This window comes from Sus scrofa, chromosome 3 (genome assembly GCF_054392235.1).
Source record: "Sus scrofa isolate SSC_HxYL_T2T_F1_AM1 chromosome 3, Sscrofa_HxYL_maternal_Yorkshire_Landrace_v2.0, whole genome shotgun sequence".
In the NCBI taxonomy this organism is placed as follows: domain Eukaryota; kingdom Metazoa; phylum Chordata; class Mammalia; order Artiodactyla; family Suidae; genus Sus; species Sus scrofa.
This window is the reverse complement of record NC_139385.1, coordinates 6,429,099-6,457,004: the sequence shown is the minus strand read 5'-3', so window position 1 is coordinate 6,457,004 and position 27,906 is coordinate 6,429,099. Positions and strand designations below refer to the sequence as shown.

At 48.9% G+C, this 27,906-nt stretch overlaps 1 protein-coding gene across 13 annotated transcripts; it reads right to left on the bottom strand.

Moving 5' to 3' along the window:
• Window positions 1-5,199: 5,199 nt before the first annotated feature.
• On the bottom strand, window positions 5,200-21,527 carry ZNF655 (zinc finger protein 655). 13 transcript variants are annotated; one of them, XM_005661867.4, is made up of 6 exons: window positions 21,449-21,527; window positions 20,303-20,465; window positions 18,722-18,807; window positions 18,208-18,334; window positions 9,363-9,467; window positions 5,200-8,856 (listed from the first exon to the last, which is right to left on the bottom strand). In XM_005661867.4, the coding sequence occupies exons 2-6, from the start codon at window positions 20,436-20,438 to the stop codon at window positions 7,463-7,465; spliced, it is 1,848 nt and encodes a 615-aa protein (XP_005661924.3). In that variant the 5' UTR covers window positions 20,439-20,465; window positions 21,449-21,527; the 3' UTR covers window positions 5,200-7,462. The 13 variants fall into 13 exon arrangements, with proteins under 13 accessions (XP_005661924.3, XP_005661925.3, XP_013850836.3 ...); XM_005661868.4 differs by lacking the exon at window positions 21,449-21,527 and adding an exon at window positions 20,890-21,399; XM_013995382.3 differs by lacking the exon at window positions 21,449-21,527 and adding an exon at window positions 21,247-21,399.
• Between the last annotated feature and the right edge of the window lie 6,379 nt (window positions 21,528-27,906).

Below are 27,906 nucleotides of genomic sequence, written 5' to 3'. Positions count from 1 at the left end.
GGTGGGGGCCTGGTGGCCTCAGGCCCCATCAGTCCTCTGTTGTCAGGCCCAGCAAGTGATGCCTGTTGACCATTTCATCAGCGGGTTTTGACGGGGAGACGGTGGGCTGCCCAGACCTCCCACCACCTACTTCCCCTTGTCTGGCTGGAGGGACTGTGGGCTTCCCTGGCTGCCACAGTCACAGTCACAGCAACTCGGGATCCAAGCCACGCCTGCGACCTACACCACAGCTCACAGCAACGCCGGATCCTTAACCCACTGTGCAAGGCCAGGGATCAAACCCGCATCTTCATGGATCCTCATTGGGTTCATTAACTGCTGAGCCACGACGGGAAATCCCTCTGTTTTGTTTTTGAGGGTTTTCTCATAAGGCAGAAGCAAGAAGCTGATACTTGGTTATGGACTTCCTTTAAAAGCGGTCTTGGAGTTCCCATCGTGGCTCAGTGGTTAACGAATCCGACTAGGAACCATGAGGTTGCGGGTTCGGTCCCTGCCCTTGCTCAGTGGGTTAACGATCCGGCGTTGCCGTGAGATGTGGTGTAGGTTGCAGACGCGGCTCGGATCCCGTGTTGCTGTGGTTCTGGCGTAGGCTGGTGGCTACGGCTCCAATTAGACCCCTAGCCTGGGGACCTCCATGTGCCGCGGGAGCGGCCCTAGAGAAGGCAAAAAAAAACAAAGACAAAAAATAAAAATAAATAAAAAATAAATAAAAGCGGTCTTAATAAGATCTCTGTAGTGTTAGAGGGCCATCTTCTAGGTTTTTGTAACTTTTTTTTTTTATATCTGGCGCTGACTGAGAGATGAAGTGCATGTGGAGGTAAGTTTTTCCTTCTTTTTTTTTTTTTTTTTTTTTGCTTTTTAGGGCCACACCTGGGGCATATAGAAGTTCCCAGGCTAGGGGTCAAATCAGAGCTGCAGCTGCCAGCCTGCACCACAGCCACAGCAACGCCGGATCTGAACCGCATCTGCAACCTACGCTCATGGCAACACTGGATCCTTAACCCACTAAGCAAGGTCAGAGATGGAACCCAAATCCTCAGGGATACTAGTTGGGTTCTCAACCCACTGAGCCACACCGGAACTCCAGTTTTTCATTCTTTACTGTCTGTCTAAATTGAGCGTAGTGTATTTAAGGATGGCCTCAGTAAGGCAGGATATAAAGAGGGCACGATTTTCTTGTGGTTCCTGGATATTTCTCTGATTTTGTCACAATTTACTTTTTTTTTTTTTTTTGTATTTTTGTCTTTTTAGGGCCGCACCCACGGCATATGGAGGTTCCCAGGCTAGGGACTGAATTGGAGGTGCAGCCGCTGGTCTACACCACAGCCACAACTCGAGATCCAAGCCGTATCTGCGACCTACATACACCACAACTCATGGCAACGCCGGATCCTTCACCCACTGAGCAAGGCCAGGGATTGAACCCACAACCTCATGGAAGGTATTCAGGTTCATTAACCACTGAGTCATGACGGGAACTCCATAATTTACTATTTTTAATGAGGATTTTTTTTCATTCCTTTTGTTAAGCAGGAAATGAGACGCTCTCTCTTATATGGGTCGGGGGCTCCTCCTTAGTCGCCCCATTTAGGGTCTATGCAGGGTACTGTTAAGAGTTCCAACCGGGTTGTTGGCGGGGTCCTGGGTGTGTAGCGTGTCTGCATGTGTTTGGGCCACCAACCCAACGTGTTCCCTTTCTTCAGGTGTTCGGGTTGAGCTAAGAAAAACATAAATATCTTGCCAGGTTAAGTCATAAGAGTGGGTTAGACAGTGGAATTCTTTAGTCTAGGTAGCTGGATCTGAGGTGAAAGAACCGAAGGGTTTTTCTATTGGGGATGCATCTCCCAGGGAAGAGGCTGCAGGAACTCTGACTATTCCTTCTACCCCTGCAACTTCTCTTGGAGGACTGGAGCTTGAGACCTGGTTAAGGGGTGGGAGTGGGGGGGACAAAAGAGGGTGTTATTTTGAGAAGGCCTGGTGTCTTTGGATGGGGGGGTCAAGACCCTGAGAGAGAGGAAGGGAAGGGTATACAGAAGAAGGAGGGGTGGGTAAGGAGGAAGAGGGGGGGTGAGAGTACAGGGGGTTCCTGATGAGAGTTGATGAGGAAGATGAGGCGTCTATAGGGTCAAAGTGTGAGGTGGAAGGCAGAGAAGAAGGAGGGTGTTTCTGTCTTAGTTTGTGGGGAGGGTGAGACGAGAGGAGGGGCTCATCCGTTTAGTAAAAGAATCTGGTAAAGGAGTTCCTGTCGTGGCTCACCGGAAAGGAATCCGACTAGGAACCATGAGGTTGCGGGTTCGAGCCCTGGCCTCGCTCAGTGAGTTAAGGATCTGGTGTCGCCACGAGCTGTGGTGTAGGTCACACACACGGCTCAGATCTGGCATTGCTGCGGCTCTGGCACAGGCTGGCAGCTGTGGTTCTGATTTGACCCCTAGCCTGGGAGCCTCCATATGCCACAGGTGCGGCCCTAAAAAGACAAAAGACCAAAAAATTAAGAATCTGGTATGAGTTGCAGTCAGAACAAAGAGAGGGTCGGCATCTTAGATAAAGGACTGAAGATATGAACCTGTGTCCATTTCCCATTACAAATTACATTGGAGAAAATGTTCAAAATTGCATTTGAACTTGGAAATCTAATGTACCATTTTCAGGCCATCGGCTTGTTACCTAGTTTTTATCGAGGCCAGGCCACACTGCAGAGAACTGAAACGCAGGGGCTTACGATCTGGGCAGAGTCCCAGGGTGGAAAGGTTTCGAAGAAGACACCCCAGAGGTGTATGCGTGGGGACTGAGAGGAGGAGGCACCCCTAGTGTTAATTTGGGAGGGAAGGTTTTGGAGTAAGGGGTTAAAAGCCCACCTAGGCGTTCAGAGAGGCGTCCCCCTGTGACGTCTAGAATCTGAACATGGATGAGGTCTCCCCTGATCAGGAAACATCTTTCCAGAGGAGGGGCAGCCTGTGACTGGCCCCTGGGACCAGATGAGACCTGGCCGGCTAGGCGCCTAGATTTTTGGTGAGGAGATGCAAAATTACCTTTTTCAGATTTTATGCTAAGTGGTTCTTCTCTATGTGGGTGCTTTTTCTGTTAGTTTTTATAACTTTTTGACACTTACTATATGACAAGTAGCTTTACATTATTGGCTCATTTAATTTCCACGCTATTATTAACCACAGTGTATAGACGAGAACACTAGAAAGGCTGAGTAAAATGTCCAGAGTCACACAGCTAGGTACAAGTAACTCCAAAGTCATCACTTGACTCATCTGTCTTCTCTGCTCCATGGACGGTTTTCTCCATTCGATTAGCTTAACCAATCCACTGGCTAGCACTGCAGGTAGCGCCTGGCATTTGTGTAGGTGAATGAATGAAAGGACGCAGGAGGTTACACTTTTGGATGTGAGAATTCCACTGTGCTTTGCTGAGATAACCCTAAGAGGCCTCTCTTAAATCCTGGGTTACCCGCGTCCCATTTCCTGGGGTGAGGCATTCTCCGAGGAGCCCACTTATTCCTGCGTCGACGATGCCGTGCTCTGACTGCTCTCCACTCTGCCTGAAATGCTCTCGCTGCTCTAGCTTCAGTGCGCCCCATCTCTCTGGTCTACCTCTGTCCACTTTAGCTCACGCCAAAGACCCAGGACTCGAGACTTGATTTTTCCACGACCCGCTTTGCTCCGCCGCCATAATATACAGCCAGATGTGTAAGTCAATCTTGGTAAGGATACATAGCCATCGGCAAGTGCTAGTTGGCAGAAGAAAAAAAAAAAATCGCATGTGGGGCACTGAGCAATGGGCATCTACGTCCAGTGATGGCAGTGGGGGGGCCTTGGCAGGAGATGGGAATTTGGGAGATTTGACCTGAGGCCTGTCATTGTCAGAACTGTCCAAGCCTGGTTTGAAGGCGCGTTGGGGAAGGGAGTGAGTGCTGACGGCTCCCAAGATATTAGGATATTTTCACCTCGATTCCCAGAGAGCTCTGGGGATCTTTGGGACCAAGTGCCAACAGTGACTCACTGGCTACGGAACAGGGAATGCAAAGCTGGCAGAGAAGACATCTCTCCTCTGGGTCCCTGCGTCCTGGGATGTGTCTGATACCAACGCCATAACGATGGAAAGCTTTGGAGTCACAGAGCTCTGATTTGGAGCCATTTACTTGCTGTGTCACCGCGACAGGCTCTTTGGCCTCTCTACACCCCAGTTCTCCTGTAAAAGGGAGCTGGTTCCTTGCAGTTGCTGTGAGGACTGTGTGAGCGTGTGCATGCATGCATACATCCGCACATGTGCAGCTATGTAGGCGGACAGAGATATAAAATGCGGTGTCCCAACTGTTAGATTTCTTCTTTTCCCTCCCCCACCTTCAAGACTAAAACAATTAAGAACACAGAGTCATACTGGACTGACTAGATATCGGTAAGCTTAAAGGGTCCACATTATTTGTTCAAGTATTATTTTGGTTTCTCATTTTTTAAAATGTGTTTTATTTATTTAAAAAACACATACTGGAGTTCCCATCATGGCTCAGCAGTAACGAACCCAACTAGTGTCCATGAGGACGCGGGTTCAATCCCTGGGCTGGCTCAGTGCGTTAAGGATCCGGTGTTGCCGTGAGCTGTGGTGTAGGTGGCAGACGTGGCTCAGATCTGGCGCTGCTGTGGCTGTGGTGTAGGCCGGCGGCTACAGCTCCGATTCGACCCCTAGCCTGGGAACATCTACCTTCCGTAGGTGCAGCCCTAAAAAGACGGAACAAAAACAAAAACAAAAAACCCCACACACATCCTGGAGTTCCTTGGTGGCACAACAGATTAAGGATCCAGCAATGTCATTGCTGTGGCTCTGGTTACTGCTGGGATGCAGGCAGGCTCAAGCCCTAGCACAGGCACTTCTGCATGCTACGGGCGCAGCTAAATAAACAAATAAATGAAATAAAATGAATAATATGAATAAATGAAATAAAACAGATTCCCCTAGCTCTGCTGCAAGTATTTACTCTTAATGTGCTGACTGCGCCCCTTCGAATAACCCTTTAAATTCTAAACGTCCAGACTTTATCCCAGAGGCTTGTGGAAGAGCAAGCTTTGTATCCGTATGAAGAACAGAGATCAACTCCTGCTGTGAAGCAGGTTTCTAGAAGGAAGGGAGTTGCAGCCAGGACGGTGATTCCAAGGTTCCCAAATGCTTCTGGCTGAGGACTTCAGAAACAGATTCTCAGAGTATCAAACACACCTTTATTCAAGTGGAAGTACAAAAGCACATTCCTAAACCAAATGCATACATGTGATTTTTACATTTTCTGCTACTTAATCCTCTGTCTTATAACCGCCAGAGGTGACTACTGATCTCTATTCATAAAGGTATACATGTTCATAGACAGGAAAAAAAAAAAAAAAAAACATGCATTTTTCATTGGCTTTTACATTTAGATCGATTCATTTAGGTCCCTACCTTGCCCTGATGAGATCCTATGCTCGCTGATGGCTAAGAGGTAAAATACAGTGGTAGAAGTATCCTAGAGGTTATAGCCAGAAGAGGCTTACGGAGTAAGCAATGAATCTTTATATATTTGTTGAGGCTCCCTGGTGAATATTTCAAACATGAACTATGAAAGCCTCAATTGCTGGAACGACAACTAGAATTTTAAGTAACACTTGTCTTATTCACAAAATGTTATGACGCTTAAGATGGGAAAATAGAATACAAGGCCTTGCCGTCATCTAAAGAACCATGAACTCTTGCTAGGAGTTACGACCGTGACCCTGAACTCTGGAGCCAACATCTGTGATCACTGCATCATTCAAAGACGTCATGTTCTTTTATGCGGCCTGTAGACGCGCGTAAAATACAAAAAATACGGTGACATATATAAACAATTATACACAAAGCCCCCATACTTCAAATATTGTCCCGGACTGATAAGGGGAAACTGAGTGTCGGAATCCAAGGGAGAGTGAAGCAAGTGTAACAGGCTCCTTTTCCAGGCGTATCTGCCATCTTTGGAACACTCTCTAGAGAGATCACACAAGAACAGCAGAACCTGTGATGGAAGGCGGCCCTCCTTCACCAAGCTCTCCGATCTCTCAGGATGTGTTCGTCGTGTCCTGCTCTATCAAAAGCAGACCTGAGCATTCTGTTGGCCGTCAACGGACACATATAAAATAATCCTGAACTTAGGCATACAGACTAGGCACTGAATATAGCTAAGCCACCACCAGTCTTGCTGGCTTCCTCGTGTCTTTTTCATTTCTTTTAGAGGGCGGTGACGGCTAATAGAGCTAAGAACTTGGGCGTCACTCGAAAATGTTTAGTTGCCTGCCACAAACTCAGGGGAAACAGAATCCTTCACGTTCATGGTTGGACGATATGTGTAAATCCAGTTCCTTTAAGGGAAAATGCTTTGCATTCAGCAAGAAGACATTAAAACAGTAGGTAGGGATGGCGTACCTGCCAGGGCAAAGCTTAGAACTAGGGAACCATCACTGAAAGTGCTCAAGAGAAGGGAGAAAGCAAGAGGAACCCAAGTGCTGGGACTGGAAAGGAACAGGGTCCTAAGAAAAGAGCAGGCCTAAGAGTCTGTTTTGGGGAGAACTTTGGCTGAGAACAGCAGAAAAAGCTAAATGAGAAACTTCCCAAAGGTTGGTATGTTTTAACATCGGTGTATTAATAATGTACCTTAGAGAAGCTGTGAACAATACGAACCAATTTCGGGGAAAATGAAAATGTTTATAGGCCACATTAAAATAAAAACAGCTTTAAAACGCGTTCCACAAATAAAGTACACATACCTATTTATAACACCTATGAAACCAAAGCCTCTGCCATGAGAAAACTGCCAGCACCCAGTCACTGCTCAGAAACGCTGCTTCCGCAACGAAAAAGACTGGGACTACGGAGCAACCATTTCACACACGAATAGTCATTTTCCCCCAATATTCTAGCAGCGAACAAAGGCTGAAACACGGTGCTAGACGTTTCCACGGGCATGGTATCAGACGCTGGTCTGGCGTGGGCATTCCGCTGATGAAAAGACTGGGACTGCTCTCGAAAGGCGGGTGGCCTTTACTCTCCCCAAACGACGTCTCTCGGGTACAGACGCTCTGCTGTTGAGTGAGGGCTGGGCTATGGCTGCCCCTTCCCACACGCACGCAGGTGCCATGGTCGCAGGCGTCCTGCATGAAATGAACTCGATGCTCAGCAAGGCAGTTTCTCTGACTGAAGGCTTTTTCACATTCATTACAGCGATGGACTTTTATTCAAGTATGACTTCTCCAACGGCAACTGCGTTATGGAAACAGCAAGAAGCATCTACCACATTCGATATGTTTGGAGGTGTTCTCATTGGTACGGGTCTGCAGGTGCCAAGAGGTTAACACCGACCGGCAGCTTGCCTCCCGTGCCACATTCAGAGGGGTTCGCCCCGGTGCTGAATGAAGGGCCAGCCGGCACCCGTGTGACTTCTCCCCGGCAGGAACTCTCAGATGTTGAATGAGGCCTGCACTTGACCGAACAGCTCCCCACGTTCGCTGCGCTCGTAGGGTTTCTCTTTGGCATAGATCCCTTGGCGGTGCCCAAGGGGTGTCCTCTGACTGAGGTCACCGTCCCACGCGTCACCGTCGAAGGCGTCGTCTCTGGCGAGGACTTCCTGCTGCAGGACAAGATCGGAGCCGGGCCTGAAACGGTCCCCCAAATCATCACCCTCGTGGGACGGCTCCTTCCTGTGGACGGCGTGAGGCTGAGTAAGGCGGGCGGTTTGACGGAAGGCTTTTCCACACGCGTCACATTCGTGCGGCTTCTCGCCGGCGTGAAGCCTTGGATGCTGAAGGAGGTGGGAGTGCAACCTGAAGTCTTCCCCGCAGTCATTGCACGCATGCGGCTTCTCCCTGGGGTCAAGTCCCTGCGGCTTGATGAAGCTCAAGCCGCATTCCCGGTAGGCGTAGGCGTTCTCTTCACAGTGGACCTTCTGGTGCTCGGCCAGGTATGAGGTATGACAGAAGTCGCCGCCACACACGGCGCACGCACAGGGCACCCCTCGGTGAACTCGCTGGTGCTGCGCGAGGTGCACGCTGCGGCTGAAGACTCGTTCGCAGCCGCCGCATTTGTAAGACTTGGCTCGAGCGTGGCCCCGCTTGTGCTGCATCAAGTCCGAGCTCTGACTGCACGACGTCTCAGACGTGTCGCAGGACTTATCGGAGGCGTCACACGTATAAGGCTTTTCTCTGCTGTGTATCCTTTTATGTCGACTAAGGCTTGAGCTCTGACTGAAGGACTTTTCGCATTCTCTACACTTGTAAGGTTTCTCTCTAGTGTGGATTCTCTGATGTCTCGAGAGGGCTGAGCTCTGATGGAAGGTTTTCTCGCACGCATCACATTTATAGGACTTCTCCGGGGGCGGAAGGCTCTCGCACTTACCGAGGTGAGAGAGTCCCAGTAAGCTTTCCTCATACTCACCGCCCTGGACATCCCGCGCCAGATGTGCCTGCTCACGTGGACCGGCTGAGTTCCGGGGGAGGCTCGGGTCACACGTGTCCGTGTCGTGCACACTCTGTATTCTGAGCCCTCGCTGATCTGCGTCCAGAGCGGAGTCCACACAGAAGCTCTTTTCGGGCTCATGACAGTCACTGTTCTTCTCGCTGGTGAAGGTTTTCTTACTGATGGTTATTTGCCTAAACTCTCTCTCCAGGAAGAGAAATTTCCTTAGGATTTCCTGAAGCCTTTCTAGTCTGTCCTCAGGCTTATACACATCTCTAGCCTCCGGAACTTGGGCGATATCCTTTTTGAGTCTTCCTACTCTCACTCTGTAGGAGTGTACTTCTTCTGGCATTTTCTGCTTAGGAACCAACCGCTCGCTCTCTTCTCTGGTCTCTCCATCTGATTCAATGTATAAATAGAAAATGCAAATGTAACCTGTACCCCGTGCTTCAAAAAAGAAAACTAAGGAGAAAACGAAATTAAGCTACACTCTACCAGGGTAAGAGAAGCTTCTTTTCTCTGAAACACAGGCACAAAATCGCAACAGCATATGTGAGGGTATGAATAGGGGCAGTGACACGGCATCCAAGTGGTTCAGGGTCGGGTAGAAAGACAGGCATGCTCAGCAGAGCAAGAAGATAACCAAGTAAGGTGTTTCAAAGGCGCTAAGAGGGAGAAAGTGCGACAGAATTCTGGAGAAGCAACTTGAATAGGGACCTGGTACAATTTACAGACAAAGGACGAAATAAATGCAAAGAATTCATCAAAACCGAAGGGAAAAGGAAGGAGCTCTCCATTCTGGGATACAGATGGAGCTCTCCCTTGACTACCAAAGCAGCTACAGCTTGGCTCAACAACCAGACTTTGCTTCCCTCACTCCACCTGTTTGACTCTGCCTCACTCACCTGAGCAGTCATCTCTTAAGACGTCTCTATGCTCAGTTTCCAGATCAAAGACCTGTAGATCTTGCTCCAGCTGGGAGATCCCATCAGGCTTGGCAAGTGGAAATCCTGCTCACAGAGAAGGAAACGCGATGTGGCAATTTATCCCCAGACACTACACAGTAGCCACTTTTTCTCTTAATTAACGGTTAATGGAGAGAGAAAGTACATTATTAGAAGACGCTAGGAAGGCCTGGAGAGCGAGAAAGGCAAAGATCTTTTACAAGGAGCTCACATCTGGGATCCAGAAGCAAGTCAGTGACTTTGGGGAGCATAAGTATTCATTTTAACATCACTCAGACAAGGGAATTTGTGCATGAGTGTGCAACTGTCCTCACAGAAATTATCACCATCACTCTTCATCTGTCACCTACAGACCAATCTATGTATTAGACCAGGTCTACAAGTATTCGACCCGGTCAAAATGGAGCTCTTCAAAATGTAACTCTGCTGGACTCGAGGAAGGTGAATATTCAAGCACCTGTGGTTATGCTGAGCTAAACTGTAGCCACAGAATCAGTGAAGACTGAGCAAATATTCCAAGGACCAAGCTCAAAAACAATTCATGGAGTTCCCGTCGTGGCGCAGTGGTTAACGAATCCAACTAGGAACCATGAGGTTGCGGGTTCGGTCCCTGCCCTTGCTCAGTGGGTTAATGATCCGGCGTTGCCATGAGCTGTGGTGCAGGTTGCAGATGCGGCTCGGATCCCGCGTTGCTGTGGCTCTGGCATAGGCCGGGGGCTACAGCTCCAACTGGACCCCTAGCCTGGGAACCTCCATATGCCGCAGGAGCGGCCCAAAGAAATAGCAAAAAGACAAAAAAAAAAAAAATTTCATTTCAGGGCACATGAGGAAACAAATAATAATATGACATGTGCTTACCAATCAGGAGCTTATACTCTTGTTTATTCAACGCTTATGGGGAGCCTCCTTATACAAGCAAAGTTGTAGGAGATAAGAGAACCCAAGCAGGTAAGGGCCACCCCCCTTAAGGACCTTATACTCTTAACTGCAGAGACAGATGGAAATAACTTACGACATATGCTAGAGTAAAGAAAATGCAACATAAGTGCATTTTCACATCAAATGGGCCTTCTCTGGCTTGCATAACGGACTGCTGGGATCTGATCTCTTTTAAAGCAGAAGCAAGAGGAAGGTGCTTCTTTGGAGGGCAGGACTATTATAGCATCACAGGGGCAGTTGTCTATTTTGCTTCGTCTTGTTTTTACGGCCCCACCTGCAGCATATGGAAGTTACCAGGTTAGGGGTCCCACTGAATAACACCAGGGATGGACTCTACGTCCTCAAGAATATTAGTCAGGTTCGTAACCCGCTAAGCCACAATGGGAACTCCGCAAAGCGGCAGTGTTTACAGGTATTCAGACCATAAAGCTTGTGGTAGCAAGCGTACAAGGTCTAGCCCAAGTCCCTCATCTCCAAAAGCCTTTCTCTCTGCTTACTGAATGCCTACAAAATATACTGTTTCTCTTTCCTAATATCTCTTTATACAATGGAGTTCATAGATTTTATTTATTTATTTATTTAGTCTTTTGTCTTTTCAGGGCCGCACCCATGGCATACGGGTCCAATCAGAGCTACAGCTGCCGGCCTACGCCACAGCCACAGCAACGCCAGATCCGAGCCCCGTCTGTGACCTACACCACAGCTCACGGCAGCACCGGATCCTTAACCCACTGAACGAGGCCAGGGATTGAACCTGCAACCTCATGGTTCCTAGTCGGATTCATTTCCGCTGCGCCACGATGGGAACTCCGGAGTTTACAGATTTTTAAAAATTGTTTTCAGGTAGTATCATCCCTACCTGATTTATACTCTTCGAGAGCAGGGGCCATGTGTCTTGTCATCTTGTCTCTTGCACTTGACTCATTTATTTAAGAGCTACTCACAGAGTGCCAATTTTGTGCCCAAGTGGCAATAGATAATCAGTGTTTTTAAAAGGGCTCTGAGAGTTCCTGCTGTGGTGCGATGGGATTGGCAGTGTCTCTGGAGCACTAGGACGAGGGTTTGATCCCCAGCCTGGCACCGTGTGTAAAAGATCTGGTGTTGCTGAAGCTGTGGCATAGGTCTCAACTGTGACTTGGATCTGATCCCTGGCCTGGGGACTCCACATGCCACTGGGCGGCCAAAAATAAATGAATGAATGAATGAATAAAATAAAAAGGGATTTGTACATGAAAAATGATAAAGCTGTTTGCCCTACTAGGATTCCAAGCAAAAGCCTACCAGCAGGGAGATCAGAATAAACCTAAGAAAGGCAGATACTCTGTTTCTGAATTTCTGCTGGACACAGAGGCAATTCCCTTTTAGTTAAGGTCCTATACTTCAAAGGAAAGAGTTTTGCAAGTTTAAAAAAATTAGCATGGGAGTTCCCATCACGGCTCAGTGGTTAGTGAACCTGACTAGCATCCATGAGGACGTGGGTTTGATCACTAGCCTTACTCAGTGGGTTAAGGATCCAGTGTTGCCGTGAGCTGTGGTGTAGGTCGCAGATGTGGCTCAGAACCCGCGTTGCTGTGGCTGTGGTGTAGGCCGGCAGCTACAGCTCCAATTCAACCCCTAGCCTGGGAACCTCCATATGCACAGGTGTGGCCCTAAGGAGACAAAAGCCAAAAAAAAAAAAAAGTTAGCATGTCGTGAATCAGCAACTACTCTACTCAGAATTCTGATAACATAATTTGCAAATTTTAATTTGAGTTTTTTTGTTTTTGTTTTGGTCTTTTTAGGGCCGCACCCTCGGCATATGGAGGTTCCCAGACTAAGGGTAGAATTGGAACTTTAGCTGCTGGTCTACACCACGGCCAGAGCAACGCAGAATCCGAGCCATGCCTGTGACCTACACTGCAGCTCACAGCAATGACAGAGCCTTCATTCACTGAGCGAGGCCAGGGATCGAACCTTTGTCCTCATGGATGCTAGTCGGATTCATTTCTGCTGAGCCACGACGACGGGAACTCCAACTGAGATGTTTATTATAGTTTTTCTAATATTTGATAATTGAAGCAAATTCTGGTTATTTATTTGCTCTATATCAACACTTAAATCACATACACACCACAAAAAAGATCATCTTCATGTGGGATGAGGAGCTGGATTTGGACGTGTGTTTACAGCAGTGCAGGAAGGTAAACGATGCCTCCTAGTGGGCAGGTAGAGACAAAAGACTGCACTTTAAGAGAGAGAACAGGGTTCAAGATACAGACGTAAAGGGCACTTGTATCATCAGTATCATCAAAATATTAAGCCAAGATTTACTAAGCATTTGGTAGATACAAAGTCCATGCCAAGAGTTTTAGAAGCTTTCACTCACTGAATAATAGTCACTATACCTTCATCAGGCAGGAATTACTACTGTACCAATTTTACAAACGGGGAAAACTAAGACTCAGAGAGGTTAAGTAACCTGCCCAAGGTCGTGATAACTCGGCAGGTGGAGCTAGGGTTCAAATAGACAATCTTATTTCAGAAATTGGCCTTCAAATAATCTACTAGTAAAAAATAATAATTGTGGCGCTCCCATCGAGGCTCAATGGTTAACAAACCCGACTAGTATCCATTGAGGATGCGGGTTTGATCCCTGGCCTTGCTCAGCGGGTTAAGGATCCATCATTGCCATGAACTGCGGTATAGGTTGCAGACGTGGTGCTTGGATCCGGCATTGCTGCAGCTGTGGTGCAGGCTGGCAGCTGCAGCTCCAATTAGACTCCTAGCCTGGGAACTTCCATACGCTGTGGGTGCGGCCGGAAAAAAAATAACCAAAACAAACCCCAGAAAATCAGTTAATTTGAATAACAGAAAGCCAGGATTCAACAGACTTGGAATCCTGACTATTTAAACTCAATCTAAGAGAACATTTACATGGAGTTCCCGTCGTGGCGCAGTGGTTAACGAATCCGACTAGGAACCATGAGGTTGCGGGTTCGGTCCCTGCCCTTGCTCAGCGGGTTAAGGATCCGGCGTTGCCGTGAGCTGTGGTGTAGGTTGCAGACACGGCTCGGATCCCGAGTTGCTGTGGCTCTGGCCTAGGCCGGTGGCTACAGCTCCGATTCGACCCCTAGCCTGGGAACCTCCATACGCCGAGGGAGCGGCCCAAAGAAATAGCAAAAAAAAGACAAAAAAAAAAAAAAAAGAGAACATTTACTGTCAAAAAAAATGAAAATCTCTTCATAATAAAAATCTAAACCCCTAGGGACAGTCTGAACAATAATCAATTTGAGAAAATTCCATTATTAAGAAATAATTTGAACACTTGTGGAATTCTTGTTTATATTAACAAATCTGGTCTATAGCTCCTACACTTGCTTTCCTTTAAAAAAAAAAAATGAAGTAACTATCAGAAATCGGATACTAGGAGTTCCTGTTGTGGCGGTAACAAATCCAACTAGGATCCATAAGGACGTGGGGTCGATCCGGGGCCTCGCACAGGGTTGAGGACCCGGTGTTGCCATGAGCTGTGGTGCAGGTCACAGACACGGCTTGGATCTGGCATTGCCATGGCTGTGGTATAGGGCAGCATATATAATTTTCCTATCTAAAATTACTTAATTTTTTTTGGCCACACCCACATCATGAGGAAGTTCCTGGGCCAGGGACTGAACCCACACCACAACAGCAACCCTGGCTGCGGCAGTAACAATGACAGATCCTTATCCCGCTGCACCACAAATGAACTCCTAATTAGATTTATTTTTAACTTCATCTGCTCTTTAAAAACAACATGTAAAATCTACCTAATTGTTGCCTGTGTCAGTGCTGTGCTAAGGTTTTAGCCATCTGAAAGCTTCATGCCTTTCTTTCTGGTCCTCGGTACACAAACTGAATCTCTCCCTCGCAGTATCATTCTTGTGTGGATGCTTAATGGAATGGAATGTATCCCTTGACAATTTTACTTTGAGGTTCCCGGGCTAGGAAGCAGAGCTGCAGCTGCAAGCCTACATACGCCACAGCCACAGCCACGCGCGATCGGAGCTGTGTCTGCGACCTACACCACAACTCCCCGTAATGCTGGATCCTTAACCCACTGAGTCCTCATGGATACTGACTGTCCTCAGTATCCTGTGTCCTCATGGATACTGGCTGGGTTTGTTACCACTGAGCCAAGATGGGAATTCCCACTTTTTCTTTTTTTAATGCATGCCCTTTCTACTCCCAACTGCACAACCTTATGCCTATCTGTCAAATTTATTGTGATCATTTAAAATTATCATCGGAGTACAGAGTCACAAAAATATAAAAAACAACACGTGTGACTGGACTAGCTGTCCAAAGGCAAAAAAGAGCAAAAAAACACAGGCTTCAGAATCAGATCTGAGTCCCAAGCCTAGCTCTGATCCTGTGCAGATCACTCAACTTCTCTTAGCCTCAATTTCCTCAGGTATAAAATAGAGTAATTTGTGGCTCAGAGGGTTCAGGACCTGTTGTCACTTCTGCAGCTCAGGTCACTGCTGTGGCACAGGTTCAATCCCTGGCCCAGGAACATCCACATGCCTCTGGAATGGCCGATACGACAAAGAGGTAGATAAAATAGAGTAATACTTGCTCACAGGGTTCTAGTAAGGATTAAATGATACATATATAGTACCTTGAAACAAACTGGCTGCTCAATAAACGGTAATTAGGGAGTTCCCGTGGCTCAGCGATTAATGGACCCGACTAGTGTCCATGAGGACGCGGGGTCCGATCCCCGGCCTCACTCAGTGGGTTAAAGATCTGGCATTGCCATGAACCGTGGTATAGGCTGCAGACATGGCTCAGATCTAGCATTGCTGCAGCTGTCATGCAGGCCAACAGCTGCAGCTCCACTTTGACCTCTAGCCTAGGAACCTCCATATGCTGTGGGTGCAGCTCTAAAAAGACAAAAAAGCAAACAAAACAAAACAAAAAAACAGTAATTAGCTCAATAAACAGTAACTAGCTCATTAAATAGTAATGATTACAATAAAATAATATATTTGTCTTCATGACATCAACATCAAAAAGCAAGGAGCTGGGGAGTTCTCATTGTGGCTCAGCAGTAACAAATGTGCCCAGTATCCATAAAGATGTGGGTTTGATCCCTGGCCCCACTCAGAGGGTTAAGGATCTGGTGTTGGCGTGAGCTGTGGTGTAGGCCACAGATGCAGCTAGGATCTGGCGTTGCCATGCCTGTGGTGTAGGATGTGGTACAGGCTGGCAGCTGCAGCTCCGATTCAACCTCTGGCCTGGGAACTTCCAGATGCCACAGGTACAGCTGTAAACAGCAAAAAAAAAAGCAAGGGCTATGTGCCAAACATTCCTGATTTACGACTCATTCATCATCAAGTAGAATTTTGGTACGCATATTTTCAATGCTGTCATTTTATAGGGTACCTGCCACACTGCCCCATGTAATCCAGGCCTGTTTCCCATTCTCAGTCTCCAGCTCTAAGTCGTAGATAACTTTTCTTTGGGGATGCCCCTCAAGCCAGTGACTCACTCACTGTCAGCAGCATAGGCTTCTTTTTAGATTTGGTAAAGAAAATGGTGACTTTTGCCTACTTTTTATTCTTTCGCTCTGTTCGTACTCTGTATATTCAATACTACTGCTCCTGTTCAGCGGAAACACGTAACCAAAGGACCAAAGTTCTGATGTCTGCGACAAGCACAGCTCAGAGCTACCACCATGGGATAAAGACATCAACTGGAAAACAGGGCTGCTACGTCAGAGACTGGCGTACAAAGTCCTCATCTTACGATGCCAAACATCAAGCTGAGCTAATGAAATGTGCAAACTTATAAATTTCAGGTGGAGTGTGCTGAACCCGCACATGTGAAAACTACCTCCCAAAGACTGTAAAACATAATTACGAAGGAGATGCTGCTCCCCTGGCCACAAAAGCCGAGGGAGAGGGTCTCTTGTGTGAACCTGTGCCTGGTCTGTGTGAGTGTACAGAGATGACAGAGGAAATGGGATAACTCAGTCTAAGAGCATGCTGTGCTATTAGACTGACTGAACTACTAAGATGTTTCTTTACTCCAAAAAGTAGACAGGTTAACTGTTGGAAATCATATAATTATGAGATAAAATGTACAGTAGGTTACAATTACGTATCCCTTTACAGTTTACAAGCTGTTAAATATACATTCAATGTGACGGCCTGAAATAAGGAAACTGAACTCTTCTGCCCCTCCCATTTCCCCTCCATCAAGGACAGAGCTAAGGAACACTTGATCTGAAAGGTCACATACATGCATCAATCTGAACAGCACCACAGAGAAAAAAGGGGACAAAGGCAAGATCCTGGAGGGGGCCATGGGGAGTTAAAGGAGAGAAAAGACCCAAACGTTACATCTGAGCAAGGCCCGGGGTCCCGGGAGAGTCAGGCAATAGAGGGGCCAGGTCAAGTTCAGAAAGGGAGGAGCACACGGCGCACGTTCACATTCTAAAATAACACGACCAGATCACGACTGAAGAGCTGGAGTTGAACTTGGCGGTTTCTGAGAACACAAGGAGAGGACCACCAACCACGGCTTCTGAATGAACTCAGAATTCAGGGCTCAAAATGCTGGTTGCAACGGAAGGCTTCCGTGGCCCTTTGAAACTTATCAAAGGTCATTTGAGGAGCTGCAATGTTACAATCGTGGACAAGGAGTTTCCGAGCAGGGACGAGCACTATCGATGGGGAGCCGATACTTGGGCCATCTCTTGGAGATTCCTGCTGAAAGAACTGCAAGTGTTTCTCCAGAGAAAGCACTTGCCTGGGTATGACTCAGGGCCGGGCAGGAATTCACACTATGAATCCGGGTGGTGGGAAGGCGGAGAAGTATGCCTATAAAGATCAGAGAGCGAGGAATGGAAAACACACTGAAAACCTTCCCAGTGGGCACTGCCTCCCCACAGATGAGAAGCTCTCTTTAATTCTGAGTGCGATCAAGGAGAAAAAGCAGCACCCTGGATGCCACCAGCAGAGGCAAAGCAAAAAAAAAAAAAAGAGAGAGAGAGAAAAGGGGAGAGAGGAAAAGTGTGATAAGTACACACATTAAAAAAAAAAAAAAAAAAAAAAACAGAAAAAGGAACAAGGCTCACATCAAGGGGGGAAGGTGCCAACAATGTGTACTGATGCTTCGCTACAGCACTACAGGTTTCCTAAGCTCAGCTGCCAACGGCACACCCAGCAACACAGGAGACACTCTGTCTGAGACCAAGCGCGCCGCCGCCGCCACTCGAGTAAGGCTGCGCAGGATTACCGTCTGGGTGACTCACTGAAATGGACTCACAGTGAGTCATGCCTCTAAATCAAGTCTCTCGAATCCTGTCTGCTTGCAGATGAAAGTAGGGATCTTAAAAGGTGAGGGATTGCTCAACAAACATTTTAGCCTATCTTTAAAAAGAAAAAAGAAAAAAGCATTTCTTCTTCCGAGAAACATGGGGAACTCTCAGATACGGGGCCCTCAATTACGATGATGCAAAGTGGCCGGTTCTGGGTTGGGAGGCCCCAGAGTCTCTCTCATATAAAAAGAAGAAGAAAAAAAAAAAAAAAGGAAAAGGAAAAGAGAGGGAAAGTGAGAATGTAGGCAAAGCACCAGCAAGTTTCCCTTTTCTAAACAGATGACCCACAAAAGCAGGAAACACTGAGGCTAAGGAGTAGAGAAGGTCTCCCCTTGAAAGCCCCCAAAGAAACCCACTCCCACAGGAGATGACCTGAAAGACGGAGGATTCGGGATGCTAAGACCTGGAATCTGAGTCACACTCAGAGACCTCACATCTACTCAGAAACAGGCAAGTCAAGAAATCCTAGTGGGCAAACTGAAAAGTAAGAGAGACAATCCTTACCCAGTGAGACCAGGTTCCCATAATTCTCTAACATCACTTCTCGGTAGAGATCCCTCTGAACGGGGTCCAGGCATCCCCATTCCTCTCGAGTAAGGTGCACAGCCACATCCTCGAATGTCACAAACTCCTGAAATAACACAGCCTGGCTGCTCTGGGGAAGGAGGCCACTAGAGCATCATGGCCAGAGAATGGAGGAGATGGCACAGTGGGGGTGACACTGGAGAGGAGGGGGAACAGAGGCGAATCCGGGGACTCGGTTCCACCACCCTTTCGCATCTCCTATGCGCCCAGGACAGCACCAGGGATAAAGCAACAGTGCCTGCTGCTGGTCCCGGGGAGGCGGAAAGGGGGCTGGCTGGGTGAGGTCCAGGTCTGTGTCGATGATCGGTTCCCAACCTGAGGTCCACTATTTTAAAAAGGTTCCAGGCAAAGGGTTATGGATGGGATGAGGAAAGGCCCACACTCCATGAGCGGCAAGAGTCCCTGAGGACAAGCAGAGGGTTCCTCAGCTCACCTGGTACCTGGCTGTCAAGAGCGCAGCTGCCTGGTCTCCTGGGCTTCCCTCGTGGGGAAGAGCAGGCACCTGGGGAACAGGTGGAGCTGAGGGAGGAGAAAGGAGCCAAGAGTGAGAGCAGCCCGTCCCCGGGGCTCCCTTCCAAGAGGGGCTCCCTTCCGAGAGAGTCAGCGGGACCCTTCCTCACACCGACATTCCCGTGAACATTTATCACGTACTGAGTGTGTTCTACACGTTCGTAGCACCTGCACGCTCTCCTGACACGTTGAGACCCAGTGATGCAGGATTGCACTATGAAAGCTCCTATTTCACTATATCCCCAGGACCCAAGAGCCCTCTAGCAAAACGGGAGGCACCGTTACCTTTTCTGCAGATGGGGGGGCAAAGCAAAGCATAAAGATTTGCAGTGACTTGTCCGGGTTGAAGTTATGTGGCAGGCTTTGGACCCGCTCCCAGATACCATTCTGTCAACGTCATGAAACCTTTCTTTCGCGAATGAGCACGGTCTCTGAGACCCGTGCATAAGGCTCCCAAGGAGAAGGAACGGCCCTCGGTTTCGGTTTCCTCATCGGCTCCTCCTCCGTCTCACAACGCGCTCTACACTGTGCCACGCGGCTGGCGCTCCCAACACCCAAGTTATTTTGGGCACTGAAGTTGGCCGCAAGCAATTGAAGACAAAGTTTGTACAAAATAAAACCAGTACAAGACAGTACCAGATGATATCTACATATATCAATATTATATCAATATGTATATCAAAATAATACACATAAATTTTATAGTGAATACATGATACATATACATTCTTTTTGTTTTGTTTTGTTTTGTTTTTAGGGCTGCACCCACAGCATATGGAGGTTCCCAGGCTAGGGGTCCAATCGGAGCTACAGCCGCCGGCCTACACCACAGCCACAGCCACATGGGATCCAAGCCACATCAGCCACCTACACCACAGCTCACCGCAACGCCAAAGCCTTAACCCACAGAGCGAGGCCAGGGATCGAACCTGCGACCTCATGGTTCCTAGTCGGATTCGTTTCCGAGGCACCACAACGGGAACTCCCAGTACGTGTACATTCTCATTAGGCACTGGGCTCAACCAAGGAATTACAACGGTTGCTTTCTCGACCAAAATTTGTCACAAACATTGCAATTGCGACAGAACAGCAGATGGCAAAGCACAAAAGGTCAAAGAGGGAAGAAACTAAGTTAAGAGAGCGGGGAGGGCCAGGCCCTACAGCTAAGAGGAACTGAAAGCAAGGCGAGGGCTGGGAGATGGGGCAAAAGCAGCGTATCTTGGAGATTATTCTAAATGTGCCAACTGGGATGAAGCAAAGATTGTGTGAAGGAGACACAGCCACAGCAGGGTGTGTGGGTACCATTCTGCCTGTTAAAAGAGGACAGGCTGACCTCAACAGAGGGACCCAGGTCGGGGACTTAATGGAGTCATGTCATCCGCCCCTTCCCCACCTCCCCTCTAGGGGCCATCCTCTCAGGGGAGTCCCCTGCCTCTCTGACACCCGGCCCAGGAGCCCGTCCACACTCCCATTCTCCTGGATGCGAGTGCTCTCTCGGCCTTACCCCCAGTGAGCCCCTGCTCCATGTCGGTGTCCTGCACGAACTGAGGTGTTGGGGACAGACCCTCAGCGTAGGCCTCCAAAGGCTGAAACGGGACCCTTGGAGATCCTGCTGCTTCCTGGGCCGATAGTTCCTCCATCCCTGTGCTGGAGGACAAGGACCATCACTGCAGGGTGAGAGGAGGAGAAATTACTGTGACAAGTGAAAACAGCCCGTCATCCTACACCCTCAGGACTTAGCAAAGTACCTTACACACTGCAGATACCTAATGAAAAATCGTTAATAATGACTGACCTAACCCAAACAGCAGAAAAAAAAAGGAGCATTTTGCATTTTTAAATATTTAAGAATCCCATTTTTAAATATTTAAGGGTCCGAGTCTGCAGGTTTACGTGAACTCCACTCATTCAGAATCTGTGGCTTTTTTTTTTTTTTTTTTTTTTTTTTAATCAAGAAGGCACAATTTCATAGTGGAAAGGTTTCTGCGGAAATTTAAAATGCTCGGCATTTACAAACTTCTCGCCAGGCTGAGACAGACACACTAGCTACGATTCGTCACTGGTTTTTCAAGCAGGCCCCTGAGCAATTACCTGGCAAGCACGTGTCCGCCCACTTTGAATTACGGAAGGGACTCGACCCCTAACAACCACATTCCACGGTGGGGCCGGGGGTGGGGGCGCGGGGGTCGGACCCTTCGGAAACCCAGGCCGGGAAGGCAGGCCCTTCCCACCATCCTGACAGTAACCCGGGGAAGGGCTGCGACTCAAACAGGTTTGACAGGTTGTCCTTCACACGCAAGGACGCGACAGGGACAGGGTGCCGTCCCCCCTCCACCCCCTGGGAAAGGCCCTCAGAAGGCCTCGGCCGGCGCTGCCCTCCTCCCGCTTCCCGGGCAGCTCAAGACACGGGCCCCCAAGGGCGAAGCGGGCCGCAGACACCCCGCTCACAGCAGGGCACGGTCACCGGGTCCTGACGGCGGGGCCCTCGGCCCGCGAGGCGTCGGGGCGAAGCCCGACCGAAGCGTAACGGGCCCGGGCGGCCCGGCCCCGCGCTCTCCTGGGGACGGGAGCCTCCTCCTGCTCCTCCTCCCCGGGAGGCTCGGTAAGAGGCCGGCCCACCGCCGCCCCAGAACGGCTTCCGGGGACTCACCCGAGCGGAGGGGCGGGCCAGGCGGCCGTCCCGTCGCGGACACCCTGGCTCGCGGGGCCGGCCTTGCCTTTCGGGGGTCGCTCTAGCCCGCTCGGAGGCCGGCGCTTCTCGGTGGCACTTCCGGGGGCGGTGTCCGCTGCCGGGGGCAGGGCCCCGGATGAGGGCGCGGGAGGAGGGCCCCGGAAGAGCGGGCGGGAGGAGGGCCCCGGATGAGGGGCGCGGGCGCGGCTGCGGCTCGTCGGGGAGGCTTTGCCATGGTCCTCTGCCGGCCTCACCGCCCTCCTGACCCCGCTGCCCACTCTGTAGCCAGTAAACCAGTAATGACCGCGCCAGCCCCGGATGTGGGAAAGCGCCCCCCGCTGGCCCTTGCCCAGCTCCAGCCAACACCCGAGCCTCCCCGCGGAGTGGGGTCCCTTCCGCCTGGGTGCGTGTCGGGGACGAGCACGGAGGGCGGACCCTAGGGTCCGATGTCCGTGAGTCAGCCGGTTGGGAGCTTACGCAGGGGCACCAAGCACGCCGCTTCAAGCGAGGGTTGGAGGTGTTTCGATGGCCGGAGAACCACAGAGAATCGTAGGATCGGAACATACTACAGTTCTTGGGGGAAGGTGGGAGCGTTGAGCAAATTGGGGTGAAAGAAAGACACCGATCGCAAGAGAGGTGCGTTCCTGCTGGAAAGACTGGGCTGTGCAGAAAGAAGCAGGGCTAGATAAAGCACGGAGCACGTGGACAGGCAGGGCCAAGGCTACACGAAGCCCCTAGGGCATTATGACTGCCTAGCTCCTTAGAGAATGTGATGTCCTGTGGTGCAACTGGACCTGCCGGGGACTGGAAAGTCGCCTGAGGAATCAAAACGTTGATTTGGAAGGAACAGTAGATACTGCTCCTTTGTTTAAGTTCACAAATCAGATATTTTCCTTTAATGATACTTGACATTTCCAGTTAAATATAATCACAACCAAGTGTGACATTCTATATGTTTTTTTTTAAACGCTATGAGCCTTGGAGTTCCCGTCATGGCTCAGTGGAAACGAATCCTACTAGGAACCATGAGGTTGTGGGTTGGATCCCTGGCCTGGCTCAGTGGGTTAAGAATCTGGCGTAGCAGGGAGCTGTGGTGTAGGTCGCAGAAGCAGCTTGGATCCCAGTTGCTGTGGCTCTGGCTTAGGCCAGTGGCTACAGCTCTGATTAGACCCCTAGCCTGGGAACCTACATATGCCATGGGTGCAGCCCTAGAAAAAGATTTAAAAAAACCAAAAAACAAAAAAACGAGCCTCTGGGAGATTCTGATATGCCTTCCCTTTCTTTCCTCCTTGGTATCATTCATCTAAAGCAACTTCCTACCATGAAACAATCTCTCTAGTCTATAGCGTCTCTGGCACAAAGGTATAGGCGTCACAGAAGATGCACTGCATTTTTTTGTTTGTTTGTTTTATTTTGTCTTGTGCCTATACCACAGCAACACGGGATCTGAGCCTCGTCTATGACCTACACCACAGCTCACAGCAACACCAGATCCATAACCCACTGAGCAAGGCCAGAGATCGAACCTGCGTCCTCACAGATTCTAGTTGTGTTTGCTAACCACTGAGCCACGACGGGAACTCCGATGCACTGCATTTAAAAAAAAAAAAATGCACTGCTTAATCAATTGCCCTGTTGGACAGCTCCAGTTAGAAACTTTGGGGTGTTGAACAAAATTACACTCCTGATAATGTCTCTTGTCCCTGTCGAGATCCCTGGAACAATAGGTGACAAATTACTTCCAGCTTTTCATTAACAGCTTGTCACCAAACCAGAGTCTTGCTCCTGGCCCACAGCAAACTGAATGCTGAGACACTGAGGTTTGCAGCAGAGAGTTTATTCACAAGGCAGCCAAGGGACGAGGTGGGAGAATGCCTCTTAGATCCCCCACCCGAAGGTGAGGGGCTTGAGATTTTTATGGGATAAAGAAGCAGGTTGGGCAGGTGCGGGGAAAGGTGATTGACGTAGGAAGAGGTGAAGTCACCCGTGTTCCGCACAGGCGTATCTGAGTGACATGCTGCTTCATGGGATGGGTTTCAAAAGTGGAGACACTTGGCATGATTTGGGGGAGTTTTTGGCCTCTGATGTCAAAGGGTCAGTCATCACCTGCACGGACCTAGTTTTAGGATCAGTGGACCTGAACAGTCTTAGTCAACTTGAACTGGACAAGAGCCGACTCTTACGTTTCTGAGAAACAGCTTAAGCCCCTGTTACTACAGCAACTCATAAATCAGAGGTGTTCATAGGGGTAGTTGAGGCGTCTTGCGGTATATTATCTAAGCCTCATGAAACTTGGAGGGTATGTAATTTGAAAAAAACAGTGATAAAGGCAAGCTTGGTCCGTGAAGGCAGGCTACAGGCAGAGGGGTTTGTGTGCCAAGCTGTTCCCTTAGCTGCTGTCCTGTAAGACAAGCTCGAGAATTGGGCACCATTTCAAGCTCTTCTCTTCTAGGAGAGCTATAAATTTGGGGTTCTTTCCCAAGTTGCCATCTCCCCACCCGTTGTACCTCTTAGCAGAGTGTCGCATTTCTGCAGCAGAGGTGAGCGAACTCTGACGGTGGTGTGTTTGTACTTAAGTTTTGACTGACTCAGGCAGTTTTCTCCAGTTAGGGGACACATTTAAGAGTCTACTTCCCGAGGACTAGTTTCCATGAGGACACGGGTATTTGATCCCTGGCCTCATTCAGTGGGTTAAGGATCCAGCATTGCCCTGAACTGTGGTGCAGGTCGAAGATGCGGCTTGGATCCCGAGTTCTGGTGTAGGCCGAAAGCTGCAGCTCCAATTCGATCCCTAGCCTGAGAATTTCCATATGCCACGGGTACAGCCCTAAAAATCAGGGGAAGGAAAAAAAGGAGTCTACTTCCCACCAAGGGGCACGTGTCCCTGACAAGGAGTGATAATAAGAAACAAACAGTAGCTACTGTTTTCCTCCTGAGAAGAATATTCATTTAACTGTTCTTTAGATGACACAGATGGAGACAACCAACTCATAAAAGTTGGAATTTTTGGAGTTACCATGTGGCTCAGCAGGCTCAGTATCTGGTGTCGTCACTACAGTGGCTCAGGTTGCTGCTGTGGCACAGGTTCAGTCTGTGGCCTGGGAACGTCCATGTGCTGAGAGTGTAGCCAAAAAAAAAAAAAGTTGTGGTTTTTAATATTGCTTTAAAGAAAATGTATGAGCAGCTATTCCCAAGGGATTGAACCCTTGACTAATCTTTCCCACATCCCCACCATTGCTCTGGGCGTGGATAGATATAAAAGAAGGAAAACATCACGCCAGGATTGGTACATATGCTCTGAGTGTGGCTTTGTCTTCCCTGACTGCTTTGCCTCCATCAGCTCCATCATTGAGGACTTCGAGGATGCCTTATCCATCAGATGCACCCTAAACCGAGGAACACATTTTATAGTCAAGGAGGCGTGACAGTGAGCTCGTAACTACAGAATTCACTGCACTTACTCATCACCCAGAAGCAACTAGCTTGATCACACTGTGGAATGACATGCGGAAGACTCAGCTCAGTTGCTGCTATAAGATACAGCACCTTGCAAAGTTACGAAGCTGCCCTCCAAGATTCAGTACATGCACTGAAGGTAGGTATGATATCGTGTCTGCAATAGAAAGACAGCGTGGATACAGGAACCCAGGGCTCAAAACAGGAGCGGCCCCTATTACCATCATAAGCAGCAACTGCCTTGTGGACTTTGTGCTTCCTGTGTCCAGTTTAGCAGCTGCTGGGTTACGGTCCTGATTCTCAGGAAGGATGTTTCTTCTGGGAGGTACATTCAGCGTTCCACGGAACTGGAAACTGAGAATACCACCCGACCGCTTCCTTTGTGCCAGTATATTAGTAGGCAAAGAATGGCGTTATTATAAAGGCCTTAGGGTCCATTTCCCTACAGTCCCCTCCCACACACAATACATAAAAACCTACCCACCAGCCACTGGATAACCTAGCTTCCTGGACCTTTCAGGCAGTTCAGTGTAGAGATGGAGGTGGGGGGAGTGGGAAGAGGGGTTAGACAAAGAAGAGAAACACAATGCAGAACAATGTCATGGCGCTTAGAGGTGGCTTGCAACACTGGACAGAAATAGGAGGAAGCATCTGGAGAAGGAATTCTGGGAATATATTGTCTTCAGGGAGGACCAAAGATCGGGGAGCCAGCCAGCGATCAGGGAGCAAAGACCTATTCACGTGGACTATCCAGGAGCCACGGAGAAGGAAAAAGAGAAAACAGTGGCAACCACAGCCAGGTCAGACCTCGCAGCGAATGGAACATTCCTCAGGGCTTGCAAGGTTCTTCAGAATATCTCCTAGTCATTGGCAGCCTCTGTAGTTGCTGGGCCTTCCACGCTTGCCCTCAAACTTATCTCAGAACTGAAGAGCCGAGTCACAATCACTCAAGGTCTCCGTTACTGCTTTATAAAAGGGGACATAAAAGCCATAATTATTGATAGCATTTTGACAGCAAAAATGCCTCAAATGCAAATGACTCTAATACTTTTGAGGCAGAAGGTTCGCTCAGGTAGTCAGTGTAGGCGCATGGACTTGGAGGCATTCTTTGATGATTATTTGTGGCTTAAGGGCTCCAGGGAGTAATGAGGCTCCCACTGGCCTTGTTTTATCGTGCCTTCTCCACAGGCCTTGTTTACTGTAGGAAATGTACCTTCCCGACATGGACCTTAATCTCTAACCCACTCCTCAACCGATAGGAAAGGAATGAGAGGAAGGGTGACTTAGTCTAAGGGAAGAGAAGGACAAGAAAACCATAAACCTTATGGGACATGTCCACCCCTAAAACCCCTATTGGGCAAGGATTGATATAGGTAACTGGGCAAGGCTAATGCAAAAAAAACCAAACAAACACATTTTTCTGGACCCCACGTTGGTACCCACTCCTGTCTTTAAGGGATGAAAATCCCTATAGGCCAATAGAGAAGGGGGGTCTTCTCTCCCCCCATCCCAGCAGCCCTGGGAGCTATTTGCTTTCCTTTAATAAAGACTTCGCTTGCTTGCTGCCTGTGTGTTCGCAGAGTTCATTCTTCAACTGCGTGAACAGGAACCCGGATTCCGGCAACATCTTTCCGGCATCAGTTCGATTGTTATCGCTCTGAAAATTCCCTGGAAACATGAGCCAAGTTCAGAATCTTATAACTACCTAACATTGGAACGAATGTCTGTTGCCTATTGAACCAATATTTGAAAATACTGTGTGTTGATGGAAAAAAATCTGCAAAACCTAAACGCTGAGCATTATGCTTTATTTGGCGGACAAAACAGAGGACTTAAGCCCCAAAGACAGCCTTTCACATAGGTCTCAGGGACTGCTCTGAAGAGGTAAGGAGGAGCAAGCATAGTTTTGCAGCAAAAGCCAGGTAGCTGGAACATCAAAAGATTACTATTAATTAAAGAAAACTAGACATCTCATGATTTTAGCTTTTTTTTTTTTTTTTCTGCCACACCAGCGGCATCTGGAAGTTCCCAGGCCAGGGATCAAACTTGTAGCACAGCAGCAATCAAGCCGCTGCCGTTGACAATGCCAGGTCCTTAATCGTTAGGCCGCCAGGGAACTCCTAACACTTTTCTTTGTTTTTTTTTTTTTTTTTGTCTTTTTGCTATTTCTTGGGCCGCTCCCACGGCATATGGAGGTTCCCAGGCTAGGGATCTAATCGGAGCTGCAGCCACAGGCCTACGCCAGAGCCACAGCAACGCAGGATCCGAGCTGCGTCTGCAACCTACACCACAGCTCACGGCAACGCCGGATCCTTAACCCACTGAGCAAGGCCAGGGACCGAACCCACGACCTCATGGTTCCTAGTCGGATTCGTTAACCACTGCGCCACGACGGGAACTCCCTAACACTTTTCTTTGTATGGGAAGATGCAAGAGTCTGGGCTCATTGAAACCGTTCCTTGGATATGCACCTTGACTGTCTAGGGCCGGTGTCTTGATTTTCTCCCTCCTGAATCCCCTCAGGGGGCACCGGTGGGGACAGCTGCAGTGGCTGCTGGCTTACTGGCTGCTTTGTTTACAGATGTGGCAGGTACAATTTTCACCCACATGTCCATTCAAGTGGCAGTATTTAATGAGGGTCCGAGGGGTGGGGGAAGCAAGTCCTTTGCTTTTGTGAAACCATTTATCCTTAATTTCACTCTGATCATCCGTCTGCATCTTTCAGTTCCTCTGCCACAGACCCACAGTCACTCTTATTGTTTGATAATAACTAGAATTACTCTGGTTACTGCCAACAATAGGAAAGAATAGGAGAATAAGTATCTGAGCAGGATGGTAACGCGAACAGCTGAGCTGAGCAAAAACATCCCCAAAGCCGAACCCCCGGCGGGATTGGGGAACAAGGACGCAAAGTCCTCCCGCTTTCCTAGAGAGGACCCCGGAGCGCCCCCAAGGCGGGGGTTGACGCGCTTCCGGCTTTT